This window comes from Strongylocentrotus purpuratus, unplaced genomic scaffold (genome assembly GCF_000002235.5).
Source record: "Strongylocentrotus purpuratus isolate Spur 01 unplaced genomic scaffold, Spur_5.0 spur5_scaffold_2, whole genome shotgun sequence".
Lineage (NCBI taxonomy): Eukaryota > Metazoa > Echinodermata > Echinoidea > Camarodonta > Strongylocentrotidae > Strongylocentrotus > Strongylocentrotus purpuratus.
The window spans coordinates 22314018-22336813 of NW_022145605.1; the positions used below are offsets into that span (position 1 = coordinate 22314018).

At 35.5% G+C, this 22796-nt stretch overlaps 3 protein-coding genes and 1 pseudogene across 3 annotated transcripts in view; all 4 read left to right on the plus strand.

Annotated features, from left to right (window-relative positions):
* LOC589776 (glutathione S-transferase theta-1) overlaps window positions 1–1322 on the plus strand; it is a 56521-nt gene extending 55199 nt beyond the window's left edge. The window contains exon 5 of the mRNA XM_030991123.1: window positions 410–1322. Within this exon, the coding sequence (XP_030846983.1) occupies window positions 410–559 (150 nt within the window). The 3' untranslated portion in view covers window positions 560–1322. The remainder of the gene's footprint in view (window positions 1–409) is intronic.
* A 2391-nt stretch (window positions 1323–3713) lies between these two features.
* Window positions 3714–7656, plus strand: LOC100888690 (glutathione S-transferase theta-1-like). The gene is made up of 3 exons (XM_030991124.1): window positions 3714–3818; window positions 6475–6648; window positions 7427–7656. The coding sequence occupies exons 1-3, from the start codon at window positions 3714–3716 to the stop codon at window positions 7529–7531; spliced, it is 384 nt and encodes a 127-aa protein (XP_030846984.1). The 3' UTR covers window positions 7532–7656.
* Window positions 7657–9721: 2065 nt separating this feature from the next.
* LOC100893229 (glutathione S-transferase theta-1) lies at window positions 9722–13824 on the plus strand. Its single transcript, XM_003730133.3, has 5 exons — window positions 9722–9927; window positions 11243–11330; window positions 12563–12719; window positions 12891–13064; window positions 13459–13824. Exons 1-5 carry the CDS (start codon window positions 9816–9818, stop codon window positions 13606–13608), a joined length of 681 nt encoding a protein of 226 aa, XP_003730181.2. The 5' UTR covers window positions 9722–9815; the 3' UTR covers window positions 13609–13824.
* Window positions 13825–16114: 2290 nt separating this feature from the next.
* LOC115926744 lies at window positions 16115–22457 on the plus strand (annotated as a pseudogene).
* Window positions 22458–22796: the final 339 nt, after the last annotated feature.

The following is a 22796-nucleotide window of genomic DNA, read 5'->3' on the forward strand; positions in this document are numbered from 1 at the left end:
ATAGAACGAATGTTAACTGTACATCCGGGAATAAACAGATTACTCAGAACTTTCATTCCTGGTTCTATATGTAATGACATATCAGAAATATTGTTTAGGATATGGGCGTGTATCATATCAAGTTGTTTTGTATTTCAAAAATATAACTACAATGAAATGTTATTGCCATATTTTTGTCAATCTGACAGTCAAAGCAAATATTTTTTGCAAACTGAAAACAAAATTATCTCGACAATGCTACCAATGTGTTTTCGTTATAAAAAAAAACGAAAGTTAATTCAAAATTTAGGGAATGAACTATGCGTCACATAAGTGTCAAATCATTCCTTTTGTTGATATTCATCATACTTTTAAACGAGCAAAGGTCACATATTAAAATATTTGTCTTTTTACTCATCTCACCGATCAGATGATGCAGAATACAATAAAGGGACGAGATGTCACAGAAGGGCGACCTAAACTCAGGGCCTTCGTAGATCGTGTGAAGAATCGTCTCAACCCTACTTTTGATGAAGTCCATAAAGCCTTGTATGCATGGAGAGATAGCTACAACAAGTAGATTCATAGTGAATTTGCCTTAGAATGAACCTCATATTCACAAGAGTCTTTAATATCGAATCATCTACTCAAACCTATTCGAGTCTATCGAAATGTTTCTCATTTCCTCAACTCTTGTTTTTACTTTCTTCATCTCCCCTATTCGTCTTTTTAATCACTATATCACACTTGATCTGCACTATTATCTTTTAATTTTCTCTTATTCCTTTAATTGTTTTTGTTACCCCCCCCCCCCCCGCCTCCCTCACTCTCCGTCTATCTCTTTCTAAAGTTGTGAACGTTTTCCGAAAATGTTATCCAATTTTAGTAGGATCTCAGCGAACACGGTTTTAGAGGTTACAAACAAATGTTTTCCCCAAACGTTTTCTTTCCAAATCTCATCTCTCTTTTATCTTTCGGGTAATGATCAATTACACGTCTTTCTCTCTCTCTCTCTCTCTCTCTTTCTCTCTCTCTCTCTCTCTCTCTCTCTCTCTCTCTCTCATTCTCTCTCTCTCTCTCCTTTGTTCTTAATCGCCCTACTACTCTTAAACTATTATCTATTTGCCTAATCCTCACATTCAACCTAGCAATTTTAAACAGATTATCTAAATATCATAACATGTCCATGAACGAATGTCTTGAAGTTCGACCGAACATTTGGGAATATAGGGATTGTTCGCTGGAAGAAAATATGTCTCCATATATTAGAACTACCTATACTTGTCTAATAAAAACATGATTAATACTAAACATGTTAATAAACTGTTGAACTTGCAAATCAATCAATGTGTTATCTGTCTATATGTTTGTCTTGTTATCATTGCCTCCTTAGAAGTTTGTTGTAAGCGTAAACAGTAGCACGTTGGAAATCAATTTATGTTAATGAGAAAATAACAAGCAATAAATGTCAGATACAGAAATGTGACAATGAATGAATAGAGGTTGAAGATGAAACAGAAAGGTAGAGCGAGGTAAAAACGAGAATGTGTGTTGGTGTGTGTGTGTATGCGTGTGTGTGTGTGTGTGTGTGCGCGCGTGCGTGTGTCTGTGTGGGTGTGTGTTTGTGTACCTGTTTTCTCTGTTACAACTGATTTCATTTTTTTCGTTTCATATCAATCGTACAATGTATTGTAATGAAAATGTTTTGAGTTCATGTCAAGATGAAAAACAACTGTATTTAATTTCTTAGATTGATTTGTATTGTTTTGAATCAATACAAAAAAAACTATTGAAAAAAGTGTGTGCGTGTGTGTGGGTGTGGATGGGACTTGATGGTGGAAAGAACCTAGTGCAAACATATTGTAAAGTTTGATATTTACTCGAAAACCGAAAGTGAATATCTTATATTAATTTAAGATTCGTTAAGAATTAACACTTACAGACAAAACCGAAATGAAGAGAGAAATCAGGGAGTAGTAATCAGATGTTAAAAAATAGAGACCGAGCTCTAGACTTACTTGACGTTAACATGATGAAAATGTTGGCAAACAGTGGAAGAGGTAGACCAAGGGCCTACATATAGTTTTTTCAAAGGTTCGCTATTCCGAGGCATTACGATTCAGGGTCTAAAGTCGATCACTGGCAAACACTATCTTTAAACAATCATTGGCAGTGCTCTTCAAAATATTGTATTATCTAGAACCGACCTTTGATCTCAACAAATAAATTTGGACAAACAAAACAAAAATGTATAAAGGTCAATCAGCCAGAACAGGAGCAAGCGCTCTTATGAGTTCTTGCGACGAACTTTTACACGTTCAGTTTTTAACATTAACATCGCTTAACCCATCACAAGGAACGGGTACTTTCTCTCTAAATCATTAAATTACGACCTCAAAAAGAGCATCTCTGATCAAGTCATGCAATATGTAGCTTAAGGAGGAATGTCCTTCACGAACCCCTTCTTTAAAAAAAAAAAAAAAGGAACACCCCTATCATACCTGCATGACAATTCAATTTACGCTATATATAAACTTTGGACTACAATATAATGCATTCAGCTTTGAGTCCATTCACTTCTGTTCTGATCTTCGTTGTCGACGAACACACAGTCTTATATTCTGTTCTGACGATCAAGATTCATCATGGTGCTCAAGGTTTACGTCGATCTTCGCTCACAGCCTTGCCGTGCACTCGTCATCTTTCTCAAAAAATACCAAAATCCCTTTTGAAATTGAAACGATTAATCTGAGAACTGGTAAGCTTCGAAATTCTATTTTCTAACGGATATATATCGTGATTTTTCGTGTTTTATATTTTATTTTGTATATGCATTAGATAATTTGAAATTTCCTGGGTTGATTTTTCGAAAGTATTTGCGTTCGTGCTTCGACCGGTTCCAACATAATAATTTATTCTGATATTGGAGTTAAATCTAGATTTGTCAATGAATAAAGTGATAATTTATTTCATGGTTTTCTTACTTTTCTCATTTTTCTTCCTTTTCGAATTTCTACACTTGTATTACCCTCGCATTGGCACTATGCAACTGTGAGACGTGAGTTGGTCTAGCGGCATGTTCATTTGGTCAGCTCCCTGTCTTCGCCTACAAACTGGCTCAGGCTGACCCGGTTCGAAACTGAGTCACGTCTTTCAGATGCTGACGTCAAAGGTCCGTCCCTAGAAACAGTCTTTTGTGATTGATACACGTCTGTAAAAATTCACTTCTTTTGTGATTGATACACGTCTGTAAAAATTCACTTGCACAGTACACACACCTGTCTCCTCGACCTTCGCCAAGCTTACTATCTATCATATATAGTAATATTTGCCTTCCCTCTTCCTGTTTGAACGATCATTATAATCCATATTTGAAGTTGTACAATGGTATGTAAACAAGCAAAATATGCAAGTCATATATGTTCCGAGATTGTGAGTTGGCATTGGAAATAGGTAAACTGGTATATTTTGTATTTTGTCTTTCTTGTGTTTTAAGAAAATCACCCTTTCATTCAGAATTTTCTTTAAGTTTACATGATTAGTTCGCTGATGATGATATAATTCGTCCTAGGAAACAAATAATGTCTAACTTTTCTGACAGTAAATTCACCTTAACCATCATAGTCCACGTCGTCCACCCTATAGAAGATCAGTCACCCTTGTCTTGATCTGTATTGCTGAAGGACACATTATCTCCGGGTCCTCTTCTGACGATAAAGTATTAAAGTTTCATCATGGTTGTCAAGGTTTACGTTGATTTTCGAACGCAGCCTAGCCGTTCTCTCGTCATCTTCCTGAAAAACACCAAGATTCCTTTCGAGATTGAAAACATAGACCTGGTAAAAGGTAAGCGCTAAAAGTTTATTTCGTAGCAGATTCATTTTATGATATCTCGAGGATTTTTTCTTTTTCTTTTAGACTAAAATATTTGCAAAAACGATTTTGTTTGTTATTCTCACGTTATACGACGATTCAACTCAATATTTTCTCTACCTGTTTGATATGTTTTTATGTTTTGGTTCTTTGATAGTGACGATTGATTTAATACCAGTATGTGTTTTAATATCATTTCTTTCTTGAAAAATATAATTGCATACAAAAGTTTTACAGTACATGTTTAATGATAAACATAATATCTTTGGGTTTTATATTCGGGGTATTCCTTGCAAACATAGTAATGTCTTTAACTTATTTTTGTTTGTATTCATTTATTTATTCATTTATTTTTTATTTCTCTTTTTGTGGGGGGGGGGGGGGGTTAAGATTGATCGAGTATTTTTAATCACATGCGAATACAATCATGGATTCTCTGTACCCTGTATACTATCGATTCGATGTAAAATCTATTTTTTAATGTTTTTGTTTTCTTCTGTTTGTTTGTTGGTTTGTTTCTTTGCCGAATTTCGCCCTTCTTTCAAGACGCCATCAGGCGACTTTTTTCCCTTCTTTTATTGGGAGACATGGGCCGTTTAAAAAGGCACTCTGGGTGAATCAAAGAGTAAACATAAACATGTCAGTATTTGATTGAATTTCAATCGTGAGAAGGACAATACCATCCGTATGTACTGAGGAATTCGAGCCAGTGGACCGCGTTAGAAGTCATCAAATGTACATGAGTGGATAAAGTCTACTACTACTACTACTACTAGTATTGCTACTACTACTACTACTACTACTACTATTTCTACTACTCCAACTACTACTACTACTACTACTACTACTACTACTACTACTACTACTATCACTACCACTACGACTACCCCTACTGATCAGCGCACAGTGCATTTCAAGGAATAATCCTACCAGGTACCCATTGACCTCGCCTGGTTCGAGTGTGGCAAATGTAGATTAATATCTTGCCAAAGGACATGAGTGTCGCGGCGGGACTCCACTCGGCCACGACACCTCTACTACACCACTACTACCATTACTGCTAGTTCTACTATAATAACAACTATTACTACTACTACTAATACTACTACTACTACTTCCACTACTATTACTCCTACTACTAGTAGTAGTAGTACATGAATTGTTATTTTGCTCTGTTCTCAGGTGATCATAAGAAACCCGACTATGGAAAAGTGACTTCTCTGCGGACAGCACCTGCTATTGAAGATGGGGATTTCAGCATGGGGGAAACGTAAGCTGCTTTATTCTCTTTTTTAATTTCTAGAAATCAGTCACACCCTTTCAGGCATTATGTTTGGTATAATTATTACCAGGGATTAATAAACTCTACAAACGATATTTAATAAAATACGTACTAAGAAGCAATTGATTCTAAACCACCGTGATCTCAAAAGGAAATTGGCGTTGAAGCAAAATACAAAAATATGGTTGTTTGCGGTATTTATGAAATGAAATTTAGAATCAACATTTGTTCTTTGTTGTTTCCACCACATCGCTCCGCAGTTTATGCCTAAATTTACACGAGTCGAATTCATAATTCTATCTCAGGACCCAAAAATACCATACCAACACATTGGTCTGTTTCTGGATGTAACTCTTTGAAGGGGTATGGTCGGCAGTTTTCCTTGTGCAGTGTATCATAACTCGATACCATAAATGGGTGTACATGTCTCACGCTAAGCGAATTAGATGTCCCATCAAGAAATACCCAGTGCCAGTCTTAAAATATTAGGGTAAGGGACATTTGTATTGATAACTTTTCCTTATGGGGCGATTGCATGAAGTTAGGCCCAAAAAAATCATTTGGTTGTGCTCGATTGCTTTTTTAGAGTAGGGGCGGGCGGGCAGATTTTCTTTTTCTTCTCTTTTTTTTCCAAAAGGCATTTAAGAAAAAAATGGGATGTCAAGCTTTTAAACAAACAAAGTCTATAAAAAAAACTTTTATATGGTAAAAGATTAGTTTAATGTACAATGAATATCAAGGCCAACACAAAAAAAAAAGGATTTTTGGCTTTGAAATATAGCACCTTTTAAATCTCCATTGTACTACTTATAGCTACTTGCGCCCTCTATATAGCAAACAATGCCTAATCAGTGACCATTGGTCCCCCATGATCCTCTTTATATTTTGTTAACTGAGAGCTGATTTGATGAGATAACCACCTGTCCAGTGACTTTGCAGGGTGGTCTAATCCCTCCTGTAAACTAGTACAGATGGGCTTAAAATTAATCTAAGAATGCTTAGGACCTGATTTGAATGAACGGCATTTTGACATAGAAAGTTTAATAAATACAGAATTGCGTACTAAAAAGACGAAACTGGCAACGGGACGCATTTTGATCCTTGTAAATTCATAAATAGTATGTTTGGCATTTGAGATTGCTTCCCCCCTCCCCCCCCCCCAACAAAACAAAAATAAATAAATAAATAAAATTTTAAAAAATAATAATAATACAAATTTTTAAAAAATAATAAAAAAAACAAGCGGGCGCGAGGACAACCAAATGATTTTTTTTTTAAACTAAACGGGCTTCTTGACTCTCACCTAAGGCGATATAACCAAGTCATTTGCGTCCTTCTAGGTCGGCATTCCGTTGTTCACCGGAGGAAAGCAGCACGCATCGGAGGAAAGGTTGAAGACAGACACGGAAAACCTAACCAAACAACTAGACAAGCTCGAGAATGCTTTCTTGCAGGATAATGATTGGTTGGCTGGAGATGATATATCTGTCGCTGACGTGCTCGCTGTTCCCGAGGTAAGGAACATTGACGTGATGCTATTTCATTAACTCCATGTAGAATATACACGAAGAAATCATAGCTAAAAATTAATTTAGATATAGATAGATTAGAACTTAATATTCGTATCCCTTACTTTTGTAATCATAGTAATCACCTTTTCCCAGCATCATCTCGTCAATATAACATGTACCAATGCGAAGTATATAGAGTCATGCAATATTAGTTTTGATGGTTGTGTTGTTAGTAATCGGCCCACCTATACTTCGGAAGGATTAACTGAACAATTTCTTTTTGCTTTTTATTTAAAGATGAATATCATATTTTCTTAGTGTATATAGCTCCATATTCCCTTTTTTACGATAAACTAAGAAGCTAACATTAACAGAAAATCCAAGAAATGAATCCTGGAACAAACGGAGATTAATTTTTTTCCCAGCAAAACTTGTTGTTATATGGTTTTTCATGGGCCTGCATTAGTAAATGTTTTCCATAACCTAGAATATAATTGCATCAAAATTATCTAAAACTATTTCGGTAAATGTTTACAGTCGTTGCAAAATAAATCTTATTGAAAAATAATACAATTATATATCAGGATAATGGAAAAGGAACTAAATATCATTTTGTATCAAGGCTATGAAGGATGCGACAAGTACGACGTAACTTTTCATATCAAAAAATTCCTTCTTTACCATTCCTTCCTAACTATTCTTTCTTAACTATTCCTAATGCTTTCAAACGAGCAAAGGCCTTATTAAAATATGTATTTTTTTTGCTCTTCTGACGGATTAGATGATGCAAAACACTGTGAATGGACGGGACGTCACAGAGGGACGACCTAAACTCAGGGCCTTTGTAGATCGTGTAAAGAATCGTCTCAATCCTGTCTTTGATTAAGTCCACGAATTCATGTATGCGTGGAGGGACAGCTACAACAAATAGATTCTCCGTGGAAATGCTTTTGACGGAGTCTTACATTTTCAACAGTTTTTAATATCGGTTTATCTTCTCAATCCTTTGAGTCTATTTAGCTTTAAAATGTTGTTTAAATTTATACTCTTTTAATTTCTAAATTTCCTTAAAGTGTTACGTTTCCATCCCTCTCCCATCTCCCCCCCCCCCCCTCGCCCATTCTCTCTCTCTCTCTCTCTCTCTCTCTCTGTCTCTCTCCAGCGTTTTACGTTTCCGAACATCCAATCCGATTTTAAAATCAATATTTCAGCTATTCGCCGACTATTTCTTTACCTACAGCTAAGCTTTCCATACCTCTTAACCACGATCACGGTACCTCTTCGTCAAACGAAGACTAACAACACCAGATGAAGATCCTATATATATATATATATATATATATATATATATATATATATATATATATATATATGTTGGGGTCTTATTTGTTCTTCATATCAAGTCGTAATGAAATAATTTCCGTGTTTATATCCGTCTGCAAATGTTGGTTTCAAGAAATTATAATAATTGCTACATTTATATTGCCCGCATATCCATCCCAAAGGATGCTCAAGGCCCTCAGGCAATACAAGAATTCAAAGAATAAATTCCTACCAGGTACCCATTTCCTATACCTGGGTGGCAAATGCAGATTCTTGTCTCGTCAAATAATGTAGTGACTGCGGATTTGAAACACGAACCAAATGATCCACACTCCGCTGGCTTATCCACAAGACCACTCCACCTCACAAAAAACAAAACCTGAGGTAAAATGTTGACCCTTACTTTTTCAATGTCACATTCCATTTTAGAAAACGTTAGCATTTAAGTTTCTAGAAATTTCTAATGTAATTTTAAAACAATTTATTTAATTTTCACTTTTCAAGACTAAGGGCTGCATGAAAATTAACATTTTAGTTCGCTCAATCCTCATATTCAACCCAGCGACTTTAAAAAGATTATCAAAACATCCTAAGGTGTCCATGGACAAACGTCTTTGAATTCGACGGAAATTTGGGAATGAAATGATTGGTCGCTCGAGAAAGAAATACAAAATATATACGGATATTAGAACTCCCTCCCGTAAATAATGTAGTCATTATATCACAAACAGGTTATATAATATGAACATATGAATACTAAACATGTTAATAAACTATTGAACTTGCAAATATATCATTATGTTATCCGTCTAAATGCTTGGCTAGTTATCATTGACTCCTAAAAGTTGTAAAGTAAACATGAACAGTGATATCAATTTTTGATAAGATAAAATACAAACAATATAAATTGACGATGACTGTAAACAAATTCAAAAAGGAGAAAGAAAATTAGATAGAAAAGAAGAGGGGAGTAAAACAGAGAGTGAAGGAAGATTAAGTGTGTGTGTGCTTGCGTGTGTGTGGGCATGGGTGGGGCTTGATGGTGGAAAGAGCCTAGTGCAAACATATTGTACAGTTGTACATGTACTTCAAAACTGAGAATAAATATCTTATATTAATTTAAGACTCGTTAAGAATCGACAATTTCAGACAAAATCGAAATGAAGAGAGAAAGTTGGGCGCAGTTATCAGATGTTGAAAAAATAAAGACCTAGCTCTAGACGTTCTTGACGTTTACATGATGAAACTGTTGGCAAACAGTGGGAAAAGGTAGACCAAGGGCCTACATATAGTTTTTCCGAAGGTTCGCTATTCCGAGGCATCACCATTCAGGGTCTAAAGTCAATCACTGACAAACACTATCTTTACACAATCATTGGCAGTGCTCTTCAAATTATTGTATTATCTAGAACCGACCTTTGATCTCAACAAATAAATTCGGACAAATAAAACAAAAATGTATAAAGGTCAATTAGTCAAAACAGGAGCAAGCGCTCTAAATGAGTTCTTGCGACGAATTTTTACACGTTCAGATTTTAACATTAACATCGCTTAACCCATCACAAGGAACGGGTACTTTCTCTCTAAATCATTAAATTACGACCTCAAAAAGAGCATCTCTGATCAAGTCATGCAATATGTAGCTTAAGGAGGAATGTCCTTCACGAACCCCTTCTTTAAAAAAAGGAACACCCCTATCATACCTACATGACAATTCAATTTACGCCATATATAAACTTTGGACTGCAATATAATGCATTCAGCTTTGAGTCCATTCACTTCTGTTCTGATCTTCGTTGTCGACGAACACACAGTCTTAAATTCTGTTCTGACGATCAAGATTCATCATGTTGCTCAAGGTTTACGTCGATCTTCGCTCACAGCCTTGCCGTGCACTCATCATCTTTCTCAAAAATACCAAAATCCCTTTTGAAATTGAAACGATTAATCTGAGAACTGGTAAGCTTCGAAATTCTCTTTTCTATATATATCGTGATTTTTCGTGTTTTATATTTTCTTTTGTATATTCATTAGATAACCATAATCCAAACAAATTTCGTCTTGAAGATACCAATTTATTCCAGCAAAGGTTAAATCATGATTCAACTTGGGTTCTCTTAAACATGTTATATGTTACATGTTTTTTGTTATTTCCTTATCAGGAAACAAGTATTGATTTGTATCAATTATTTCAACTTTGAATTAATAGAATACAAAGCATTTTAACTGATAAACATGTTATGTGTCCACTCAATACACAATTGCAAAGACATTCAAGAAATCAACTGAATGGTAATTTCAGATCCTTACTGTATATCCAATGGAAATCATGTTCTTTAACTATGTCCGATGCGTCAGTGTAACCTTCACACATTTCAGTCGGTGATGGGCAAGGCTATTGAAATTTACCGGGTTTTATTTTTTTGAAAGTATTTGTGTCTGTTTTGACCCATTACAACAATGACAGCACCTACTCTTCTCTCTAACTTCCGTCTTAATTGGCAAATTTAGGGGTGGGGTAATTTAATATTTGGTATTGCATCTATATTTTTCAAGAAATAAGCAATAATTTATTACATTATTTTCCAAGATTTCTTTTTATATCTTTTATGAATTTCCTTACTGGTTTTCCTTTGGTGTTGCCATCATTTAATTCTTCTTTTCTTTTAAGGGGCACTATATGTGAAGAATAAGGCGATCTAGTATTAAGATAAGTCATGAGAAGGACACTATCTTATAATGGGAAATGTGAAGGCACGTGGCCCTGTCTCCTCGACCTTTGCTAAGCCTACTATCTATCGTGCCATTATTTGCCTTCCCCTCTTCCTATTTTGAAATATCATTAACCTTTATATTTGAAGTGGTACAGTTGTAGGTAAACAAGCAAAATATGCAAGTGATATTTTTTTTCAAGTACCCTATGTGCCTACATAAAAAATCGTTAATATTTGTTGTGTACTTCGAAATATTCTTTACCTGTTCCTCTGAGGGTTTTAGTTGATTCAGGTCCGGTTAACCGGATTGACAAACTTTATATATATATTTTTTTTGTACTTTGAATTGTAATGATTCCCTTAATAGTATACGTAAAGTGTAAATAGCGATATAGCAGCCATGACAGTTGAGAAGGTACCATGTACATATTTTATGACATTTGAAATTATCCTTCACAGTAATCGGCAGGAAAAATAAACGTTGACCCTTAAGAGGAACATGTATTTGATTTAGTGGTGCCCTAAACAAAATTCCAACATAATTTTGGTTTTGTTTACAGGTGATCATAAGAAACCCGAGTTTGTAAAGATAACTCCTCTCTGCACATTGCCGGCCATTCAAGATGGTGACTTTAGTTTAGGAGAAACGTAAGCTGCCTTAGTTTGTATCTTGTCTGTATTGTTATTCGAGAAATTATTATATTAAGCGTTTCATGTTTTCTTTAAATTAACATGAAAAAAATTTGGCAATGGGTTTTAAAAATTCACTGATGATACCTAAATTTCAATGATAGTAAACATATTTGAACCCCCCCCCCCCCTTCCTCCTGAGAGTGGCGATATATAATGTTTTTTTATATGGAATAAGACAGTATTACTTCGTATGAAACAATGGACAAATAATGAAATATTTGTTGGTAAAAATGGATAGAATATTAGTTACTGGCGATCCGGGTGACGGGAAAACAACATTGGTACGCTTTCAAATGACATCAAGCGCAAGCACAATATCATAGGTAAGGTAAATGGGGTGAGATAGAATTGGTAACCAATTGTTTTCTAATTTTGATATAACTGTCGTTTATCTGAGCTAAGAACATTTCTGAAGAAAGAAAATATGGATTTATCTCAGGTAAAAAATATCATAAAGGTGTTCTACACCAGATTATACCGATTACAAAATCGACATAAACATGGTCAAACCCTTCATAATTAATAGAATATAGCACTGGTATTGAAATTGTTATTTTTCACAAAGGGCCTAAAACGAATTAGCCCAACATTGAAAAAGATGTCAATCAGTTCATTTTCCAGTGTTATTAGCCAGATGGCCTCGTCAGCCGGTAACAATTCTTCAAGTGGACTCTGGATTTTATTTATCTATTTTTGAAATTCCAGTAAAATATGCAAGATATTAGAAAACTATGAACTTTTTATGAAAAACAAATGAATACACAAAGAAGAAAAGACCTACAAATGAACAAATAAGTAATTGATAAAAGTGGAAATAAAGAACAACTGATTTAAAGAAGGTGGTGCCGTGGTATATAATATTAATGTTCAGTCATTTGAAATGAAATGAAAAGGTTGAGGGTTTGAAGCCCAGGCCGGCACTAACGTCCTTTAGCAATTCACGTTGCCTTTCTCCATCTAGGAATGTATGGGTACCCGAGGTGTTCGCGCACCACATCGCTACATATTTAAGAAATACCAGCTTCATTTGTTTGGTTGTTTTCATTAATGAATTGTAACGAAAATTGCAATACACTGCACTTTTAGTGGACATACTTTTGATAACACGTAATGTCGCGGAAAATCAGTGCAGGATAAAAGGTATATCAATATAAATCATTAAGAACTTGTTTTTCATGGTTATCTAGTGTGGCGATTATCCGGTACTTGGCAACGAAGTATTCAGACCTAGTCCCAGACCACTGGTATCCAAAGGACCTGAAGAAAAGAGCCAGAGTTGATGAATACATGGCCTTTCACCATACAGGAACAAGAGGAGGATGCTGTGGGATATTCATCAGTGAGGTGAGATTTACTATTTAAATATTGCTACTGGCCTCATTTTACGACGTAATCATGAGTAGATTTACACAACTCAAATCACCAGACACACGCTTGATTGTTTATTTCAGCTTTATATGGAATACAACAATATCGGAAACTCATTTGCCTAGTTGTTAAATTTCACAATTACAGGTTCTCATCCCGTTATATTCTGGAGGAAAGCAGCATGCATCGGAGGAAAGGTTGAAGAGAGACGAAGAAAACCTTACCAAACAAATAGACAAGCTGGAGACTGCTTTCTTGCAGGATAACGATTGGTTGGCTGGAGATGATATCTCTGTCGCTGACGTGCTCGCCGTCTCGGAGGTTAGTATATATGATGGCAATTAGGGTATTTGATTTAACATATTTTAACTTGATGTACAATACTAGAATACAAACAAAGAAATCATAACTCTAATACTGTTCTGTACATGTAATATAAATTATGGCCTTTTTTCAATTGTCATCTTGTCAATACAATATGAAGTACCGTAAATTTATATAGATTCATGCAACATTAGTATTTGCCCTTTATCTAAAGGTTTGTTTTTAGGGCCGTCTCCGTTTAAAGATTCACTAAGAAATATGACGAATAAAACGAGTGTAAACTATTTTAATATCAAAATATTCCTTCATTACAATTCCAAATGCTTTGAAAATGAGCACAAGCCACATGCACATTTTTTTTCTTTTTCTGTTTACTACCCTCACGAATCAGATCATGGAGAACACTGTAAATGGACGAGATGTAGCAGAGGGGCGACCTAAACTTAGGGCCTTCATAGATCGTGTGAAGAATCGTCTCAATCCTGTCTTTGATGAAGTGCACGAAGCGTTGTATGCATTTAGGGACAGCTATAACAAATAGATTATCAGTGAAAATTCTTTTGAAGGACTCTCAAATTTCCACAAGTCTTTATTAATATTGAATCCTCCTTTATAAATCCTTTGAGTCAATCGAATAGTTTTTCTTTACGGCTCTTTTTTCCTGTCATCTTCGAAAATGGTTTTTTCGTCTACCCTCTTTTTCTTGGTAATTTTCCATTAACACTTGCACTGCACAATTAACTCTTAATTTGTTCCTATACCTCGTATGTGTTTTTTTTCACCCCTTCCCCTCCCTTTCTCTCTTTTTCTCTCTTTCTCTCTCTCTCTCTCTATGTCGTTACTTCTCAGTCTCTACATCCAATCCAATTTTAGTAGACTCCCAGCGAAAACAGTTTTGAAGGATACAAAAGATATTTTCCCAAATCATTTGTTTCCCCATATAACAAATCTCCTCTCTCTTTCGGGCAATATTTATTTACACGTCTCTTTCTCTTCCTCTCTTTCAACCCCCTCCCCTCTCTCTCTCTCTCTCTCTCTCTCTCTCTCTCTCTTCTCTCTCTCTCTCTCTCTCTCTTAATCGCCGTACTACTCTTAAACTATTATCATTTAATGCCGTCTCACCCTCCTCCCCCTCTCTTTCTCTCTCTCCCTCTCTCTCTCTCTACCTCTCCCTCCATCTCTCTCTATAAAGTTGTTGCATTTTCCGAAAATCCATTTCACTTTTTCTTTCCCGCCTAGCTCTCTTTACCTTTTTTCAACTCTTATACACCCTCCTTCGCATAATTTGATTTTGTTTAATGTTTTTATATTTTTGCCCGCCTCCTTTTTTATTCCCCTCACATCAACTCATTATGAAATACTTTTTTCGTTTTTTTGTTTCGTCTGCAAGATTTCCTTTGCACCTATACAGTAACGCTTATGTCACATGGTAAACCACAAAAAAAAAAAAAAAAAAAAAATATCATAATGTTTACTGTCCAAATACTTGGTTGGTTATCACAGACCCCTGGGAAGTGTAGCCTGGACAGGTTGCCTGGTGTGCGATTTCATTTTCTTTTACGAAAGATTTGAACTTGAAGAAATGAGTCCTTAACTTGAAAATGACGATAATTGTACAATGAAGAGAATGAGCGAAAAAATGTTATCTTTGTACCTAATAAATGTAATAATGAACCGAGAAATATGTGTAAACTTTTTGTAAATAACGGCTTATCTTGTTCTACCAAAGCTTTAATTCAGGGAATTTGGAGTATCGAAACTGCCGCATATATACCGAGATGCTTTCTACTGCAAAATGACTTGATAACACATGATATGCATACGTTCTTATAACCGATTATTATTCATCAATAATGATAGACCTTACATATCATTATGTTACAACATACACTTTTGGTCATAATGGTGGAACAATTATTTTTACCCCAATTTATTGAATGATTTTGACAATGATGTATTCCTAATAGATCTAGATAATAGTATACATTCTCAGATTTTATTGAATAATAATTGGGGAGTGTTTGTTTTGCGTGACTGCAAAAGCATGTATGTGCTATTATGCTAATCAACTAGGGGACCTACGTCCTTAAGTCATAACTGACAGTAATGGGGATTAATGCCCCATACAAGGGCACTTATATAGCACGTCGACACGGTTTTGATCCTGGGGGCTCACAGTAACGAGGCCATTGCTTTAATAGCCAATGAATCATGACTGTACGCAGCGGGCGCTAGGGTACGTCGACGCCCCCACAAAAACACAAAAACTAAGAAATTGCACTAAATTTTTAATAATCCATTGCATTTCCCCCCAGTCCCCAACAGGAAAAATTCCTCTGTAGGGCCATGCATTATGGTTCAAGGCATGCTCACATAGAAGATTTTTTTATGTTTGGGGTCGGGGTAAAATGCAAGGGCAGAATACGGGCTCCGTAGTCCGTAGACTAATCGCAGACCAAATGTAAACTAGGCATTAGCTGTTGTTTGTTTTCGTGTAGTAGCAGAGATTCCATGACATTTGCTCCGGCGACAATTGCTCCGCTGTAAATTTCATACACTAATCGAATGGCTAACTTCAACCCTGGATTCAACACTATACCCTACCCTAAACCTAACCCTAAACCTAACATAAAACCCTATTGAAACCCTAACCCTAACCCTACATCTTAGACGAAATAAAGCCCGGAGCAATTGTCGCAGGAGCAAATGTCGTGTCACCGTAGCAGAACGTGACCTTCGATCAGAATAAACATAATAATATGAATAAAATTTAGAGATAAAGGAAGGTCAAAATTGTCTTCTGGTTTCGAGGCATTTCTTCTTTTCCTACTCCTCTCGCCTCCCTTTACAAAAAAATACACTTTTATTCAAAGATTGATGTCGCTGTCACCGATAACAGAAACGACAAGGACTAATGCATTCGTACAATGCATAAAATGGTGCAAAGTGTTGTCAAACAACCCTCTCCTCTTTTTTCGAGAACACCGTCATACCTACCAGACTTACAGGACAAAGTTCGGGCGTTCACATGACCTGTCTTTGAATCGTCATATTGCCTCCTACCTGAAGAGTGGTTAATTCTGGGTCGATCATCATTATCGAAGGGTACATTGTCTCTTGGTCCACTTCTAACGAAAGGAATTCATCATGGTTGTCAAGGTTTACGTTGATTTGCTCTCCCAGCCTTGCCGGGCTCTCATCTTATTCCTCAAGAACACCAAGATTCCGTTCGAAATTGAGACGATTAATCTGAAGGATGGTAAGCTTGCCAATCTTTTCCTCGCATCATTTATTATGTTTATCTCATAATTTCCACCCGAAAAAAAATATATATATTTTACGTCAATTATTGATATCCATCAAGTGACACTCGCCTAGCTTTCCTCTCTTAAAGCAACTAAATCTGCACCAAATGGCTTCGATTTAAATTGTACACCGGTGTCTCAATAGATATGCTATGATTACAATGGCGAGTGTATATTCAATGAATGCTTAGTATATGTAATACATTTTTTTTCTGATTGTTTCTATCTCATGAAGCGGATTCTATACCGCATGAAATGTTATATGATTCATTATTTGTCTGGAAACGAAATGCCTTTGCAAGTTTTGAAAGCAACCACTTTATAAAAGGTTAACGCATGTTTACCATTCTATTTTTTTTCTTCAAAACTCGTCTTGGCTCTGTTCCAGACTATTAGCAAATATCATGTATATTTTATTAGTATATTTGCTTTCTGGTTTTTGACACTCCATTCTCCATTTCGGCATTAAACTCTGGATATCTTCTTTTGAGGAGGACCCTCGGCAGTTTAAAGTGTAAATTCGAGTTATAATAATGATATAACATATCCACCATCTATCTATATTTTTCCCTGTGCTACTATAAAGAATTTTTTTTTACAAGAGGATATGAGATTTTGGTTATTGTGTGTAAGTATAGCCTGTATTGCTTGGCACTCAATGAGCAGAAATGTGTTTTCAAAACTTTCTCTTATGAATAGCCAACATGTTTTTTGTTCTTGTTTCAAATGGGCCGGGTGAGTCTGGTCCTTAAGATAATTCAGCTTAGCATATTTCAAAAGTTTTTGTACCAAAAATAATTGCAGTAATCAAGATTCAAAATAGTATCATAACACACCAAAATGACGGCCATTAACTGTTGGTATTGTAAATGGGATGTGATGAATATGCTTTACAATGCTTGCATGAAATAATTGTCAATACATTAAGTTTGATAAAGCTTTATAGGCTTGTATAGCCCGGTTTAAGAGTCTGAAGTTTTTACTATTCTTCGATTGCAGCCCAAACTTGAGGTTGGATTTCAAATACAAATAACAAACACAAACAATTAGATAACAATGGTAGAAAAAAAAGTTTACAAAGTCAATGAAATTGTCGAGTCTGATTCACGGATATATGAATAACAATGTGCTACAATCAAATTATTACACATAATATAGATTAAAGTAATAAAGCTCATGTGTACAATATTTTGTAATGATGTTATACAGCGTCAGAATTAATTAGGGTATGTGTGACTGTAAATTGAGCAGTTTTTTATAAAATTGATAATAATAGATTTTTAAAAACACAGGTCAAAAACATTACAAAGATTCAAAATCGAGTTACATCTGAGAACTTTAAAGTGAGACCAATGCTAAGTTGTACTTAGTAGTATGAAGGCACCGGTCAGTCTGTCCACTCCCTCTAAACATCGCTGGATATCTTTCACATCGGTGTGTCAACATTGCCCATATCCTCTTCAAAGATTCATCAATCAATTTCAAGAAGATTTGAAGTGGGACGATGGACTGTAAACAAGTAAAAAAAAAAAAAAAAAAAAAAAAAAAAATATCCCAAATATGTTAATATTCAACCTGTTTTGGGTTTTTAATATCTCATTCTGTATCTCAGATTGCTCTTACAGCTGAAGGGCACCTTTAGCTCACCCCTTTCTTTTCTTCTTACCTTTTGGATGTCTGTGGTAGGTGACTCGGCAGATATGTATAGGCTCGGTTGGGCTTAAGGTTCTGGTAAACATTCTTTTCATGGGCTTTGCTTAGATTCTTTAATAATCAAATGTAAGCTAAAACAGCTATAAATGGGTATTTTCACCAGGATCTCCTCGTTGGTTTTGTCAAAAGCGTTACTATCTCATTTTGTTGTTGGGCAATATTTTGTCCCCGATCACATTCATTATCGACAATAGCATCAGTGGCAGTATAACCTGTATAATAAGTGGCTTCCCTACAGGGTCACACATTTTCTTCTTTCTTTCTTTTGTAATATGCGTATCTTAAAAAATTGAAATATATAAGTGTAAAATACATTGAAGATTTTTTTTTTGAAGGAACGTTAACATTAGTTAGTGAAGTAATAATTCTTATCTTTAACAAGAAAAGGAACGATAGAACATTAAATTTCATACTGTTTCGTGTTTTATTAGTGTCATAATCATTGTTCCAAACATGATTGAACAAGATGTGTATTTTTTAAATTATTTTATAACTTATTTATTTATCTACCTATATACTTCCTTATTTATTTATATGTGTATTTTTGTAATGATTACATTTTCATTTATGTTGCTTATTTTCAGGAGGTCACAAGTAACCTGAGTTTGTGAAGATGACTCCTCTCTGCACAGTACCTGCCATTCAAGATGGAGACTTTGGCATGGGGGAAACGTAAGCCGTTTTTCACTTGTGTTTGTTCCAGAGATCGTTAATATTGTTATGTTGTGCGTTGTTTACACGGAATGTCATTAAAAAAAAATTAAGCCAATTTACTTTACATGTGCTCCAGATATCGCGATATTACAAACACGTTAAAGGTGGAAGAAGAAAATAAATAAGGTGTAGTTGCTTTGCAACCTTCATCGTGACATCACGAATAAGAATGAATTTAACTACTAATGAATTGACTTAATACTAACAAACATAATATGCAATAGAACGAAACATATCAAACAAAATAAGGAAATATGATTCGGATTCACAATGAGCTAATAGAGGAAGGGGGCATTGAAGAGTGTCTCACCCGGCATTGATAACATTTAGGGTCGATATTTCGGAGTGCATAAAGCATAGTAAAATAATATTTTCGGGAGAAATAACAAAGAATGTATCTGTCATAGGTACGAGCGGACCGTACAGTATATATTTTCTATCAATTTTATTGGTACACTTTGCGGATCCACAGAATTGGGGTTTAAGTTCCACCCTATTTGAAATTAAATTTAAATCGAAAAGGTAAAATTCACCTCTCCCTCATGCGCCTTGGCAGGTTCAGCGGATTTAAAATAAATTGATTGACCCCCCCCCCCCTCCCCCCCCCCCCCCCGGAGGGCCGACAGGGTTGCCTAAATCAAATCCCTGGGAAAAGTTATTCTGGAGAATTTCCATCCCTAACTACCCCTCTCCCCCCTCCCCCACCCCCTCCCCCCCCCCCCCCCCCTCTCCCTCCCCTCTCCCCATTCCCCTCCCCCCATTTCAATTCAAGTATGGATATGTTTATTTTTTGTTGTTAATGCTCGATGAAAACTAATAAAACGCTGCATTACAAAAACAATATACTACAAACTACATCGTTACCAATGTGTTGTACGGTATTTGTGCTCACATTTTATAAGTTGTCTTTCCGTTTAAATTCTAATACATCAAAAATTGTAAGGCACAAGGCTGCACTTTGGAGAGACATGCTTTGAGCATGATCATTATTTTCCCGCGGGATACCTTTAAGATCAACATCTATTTTATGCAATGTATACTTCAAAATGTTCTTTTAATTATAAAACAGTGTGGCGATTATTCGTTACTTGGCAACAAAGTATGCAGACCTAGTCCCAGACCACTGGTATCCAAAGGACCTGGAGAAAAGAGCCAGAGTTGATGAATACATGGCCTTTCATCATACAGGAACTAGAGGAGGATGCGGTGGGCTCTTCTTCAGCGAGGTGAGATTAACTATCAAATTTGCTAATGTCCTCATTTTACGACAAATATTGCTAATATTAAGCGACATTTCCCCCTTAAATGCTAGAAAATGATGATTAGGGCAAACAAGCATGTCAGATTGGCATGATTAGATTACACGAACACTTGTGTTTGGTTCTGAGTTTAGCTCTTTAGAGCATGATTAACTGAAAATTGTATAAGCATATTGATCAGATTAATCTGTACGCTCATATCACCAAACCCACACATTCACCACACACACAGATGTTTTTTAGTATTTGACTTGATTGTTTATTTACAATTTATAGAGAATACAACAATATCGGAAATTCATTTGCCTAGTTGTTTAATTTTACAATTACAGGTCCTTATCCCGGTCTTTTCAGGAGGAAAGCAGCATGCTTCAGAGGAAAGGTTGAAGAGAGACGAAGAAAACATGACCAAACAACTAGACAAACTCGAGAATGCTTTCTTGCAGGATAATGATTGGTTGGCTGGAGATGATATCTCTGTCGCCGACGTGCTTGCCGTCTCGGAGGTTAGTATGATGGAGATTATGGTATTGATATACAATATTGGAATACAAGCAAAGAAATAATAACTGAAATAATGTTGTGTACATGTAATATATGGCCTATTTTCAATTATCATCTTGTCAATACAATATGAAGTAACGTGAATGTTTATAGATTCATGCAACAGTAGTATTGTCCTTTATCTAAAGATTTGTTTTTAGGGCCATTGCATTGTTAAGATTCACTATAGATTTCGACATAAAACGAATGTAAACTATTTAACTATTAAAACGTACTTGTTTTACTATTTCTTAAATGCTTTATGAGCACAAGCCACATTCAATTTTTTTTTTTTTCTGTTTGGTACCCTCACGGATCAGATGATGGAGAACACTGTAAATGGACGAGATGTAGCAGAGGGGCGACCTAAACTCAGGGCCTTCATAGATCGGGTGACGAATCGTCTCAATCCTGCCTTTGATGAAGTGCACGGAGCGCTGTATGCATTTAGGGACAGTTACAACAAATAGATTCTCAGTGAAAATGCTTTAGAATCACTCTCACATTTCCACAAGTCTTTATTAATATCGAATCATCTTCTATAAATCATTTGAGTCTATTGAATATGTATTTTGACGGCTCTTTGTCATCTTTGAAAATGTTTTATTCGTCTACCCTCTTTTTATTTTAATCTCCATATAACACTGGCACTGCACATTTAACTCGGAATTGTTCCCGTACCTTTTATGTTTTTCGTTTCAACCCGTTCCCTCTCTCTCTCTCTCACTCTTTTAACTCTCTCTGAATCCAATCCAATATCAGATTCAGTAGATTCTCAGCGAAAACAGTTTTGAAGGATACAAAAGGTATTTTCCCAAAACATTTCCACGGTTCTTTCTCTTCCTTCCTCTCTCTTTCTCTCTTTCTCTCTCTCTTAATCGGCGTACTTCTATTAAACTCTGTCATTCAATGCCGTGTCACCCTCTCTTCTCTCTTTCTCTCTCTCTCTCTCTCTCATTCCACTTTTGATATCTTTTATTCAGTTCTTCGCCAACTATTCATTTCTCTTTCCCGCCTAGCTCCCCCTACCTATGTTCAATTATTATACTATCTCCTTCCCATAGTTTTGATTTATGTTAAGGTGAATATTTGTTTATATTTTTGGTTGCCTCTTTTTTTATTCCCCTTACATCAACTCATTATGAATTACATTTGTCATTATTTGCTTTGTCTGCAAGTTTTCCCTTACACCAATAAAATAACGCTGATGTCAAAAGCTAGCCACCAACAAATATCAATTTATTTATTTAAAAAATATGAGTTATAATTTAGAAATGGCGATTCAAAGATTTTGTAAAGAATATCCTGTATGGACATGAAATTCTATATCCGTCTTACAAATCGCTTATAATTTTTTTTCCAAGATTCTTAGTAGGTCAGTTACAGTTCGATTGCTTTCTTCACTTCTACGCACGGTCACCCGTTTGCCACACGTACTATTTTAAACAAACAATACCCACTAATTGACAGAAGGATTGCTTTGTGTAGCAGAGTGGCTTTCCAAAAGTACCCACTTCAGGTGCTCATTAACTCCATGACAACCCTTTTGCACTAGAAACACTTAAATTATGTCTAATCCTTTAGTATATCCATCCTATTTTGAATACAAAGTTGCACAATGAGAATATTTGTGTAGCTCAAAAAGAGTTACATTTCACCATAATCTGTATTATGAAATGACTATTAGCTAAAATAAGATATTTTACGGATGTTAAATCTACCTACATTGTGCATAAAAAAAACTGATTAACACACTAGCAACATGAACATGAGCTAAATAACACTGACAGAGTCTGCTGTAAACGTGATAAATGATAAACTTGCTAATTAAAGATACTATGTCCCTTTTGCAGGCAACATCACATTATGTAGAACTTTGCAGGAATTATGAATATGTAACGTAGCAGTGTCCTAATATTCAAATTATGCAAGGAAACCCGTTTACTTGCTAGATTTCAGTGTCACACACTATTGAGTGAATGGCTGGCTTTTTTTTTATTCTTTGGTAACAACATACATATTAAAAATGAGCTGTAATGGGTATACGAGCATTTGTCTACATGTACATCACTAACCCACTTTATGTAATGGCCAAAATTAGACTGATTGATTCTTTGCTCAGCATAAAAAACGTACGACCATTCGGTACAATGGTCTGAAAATCAGACTCTAACTTTCTGGCTCTATAGCTCGAT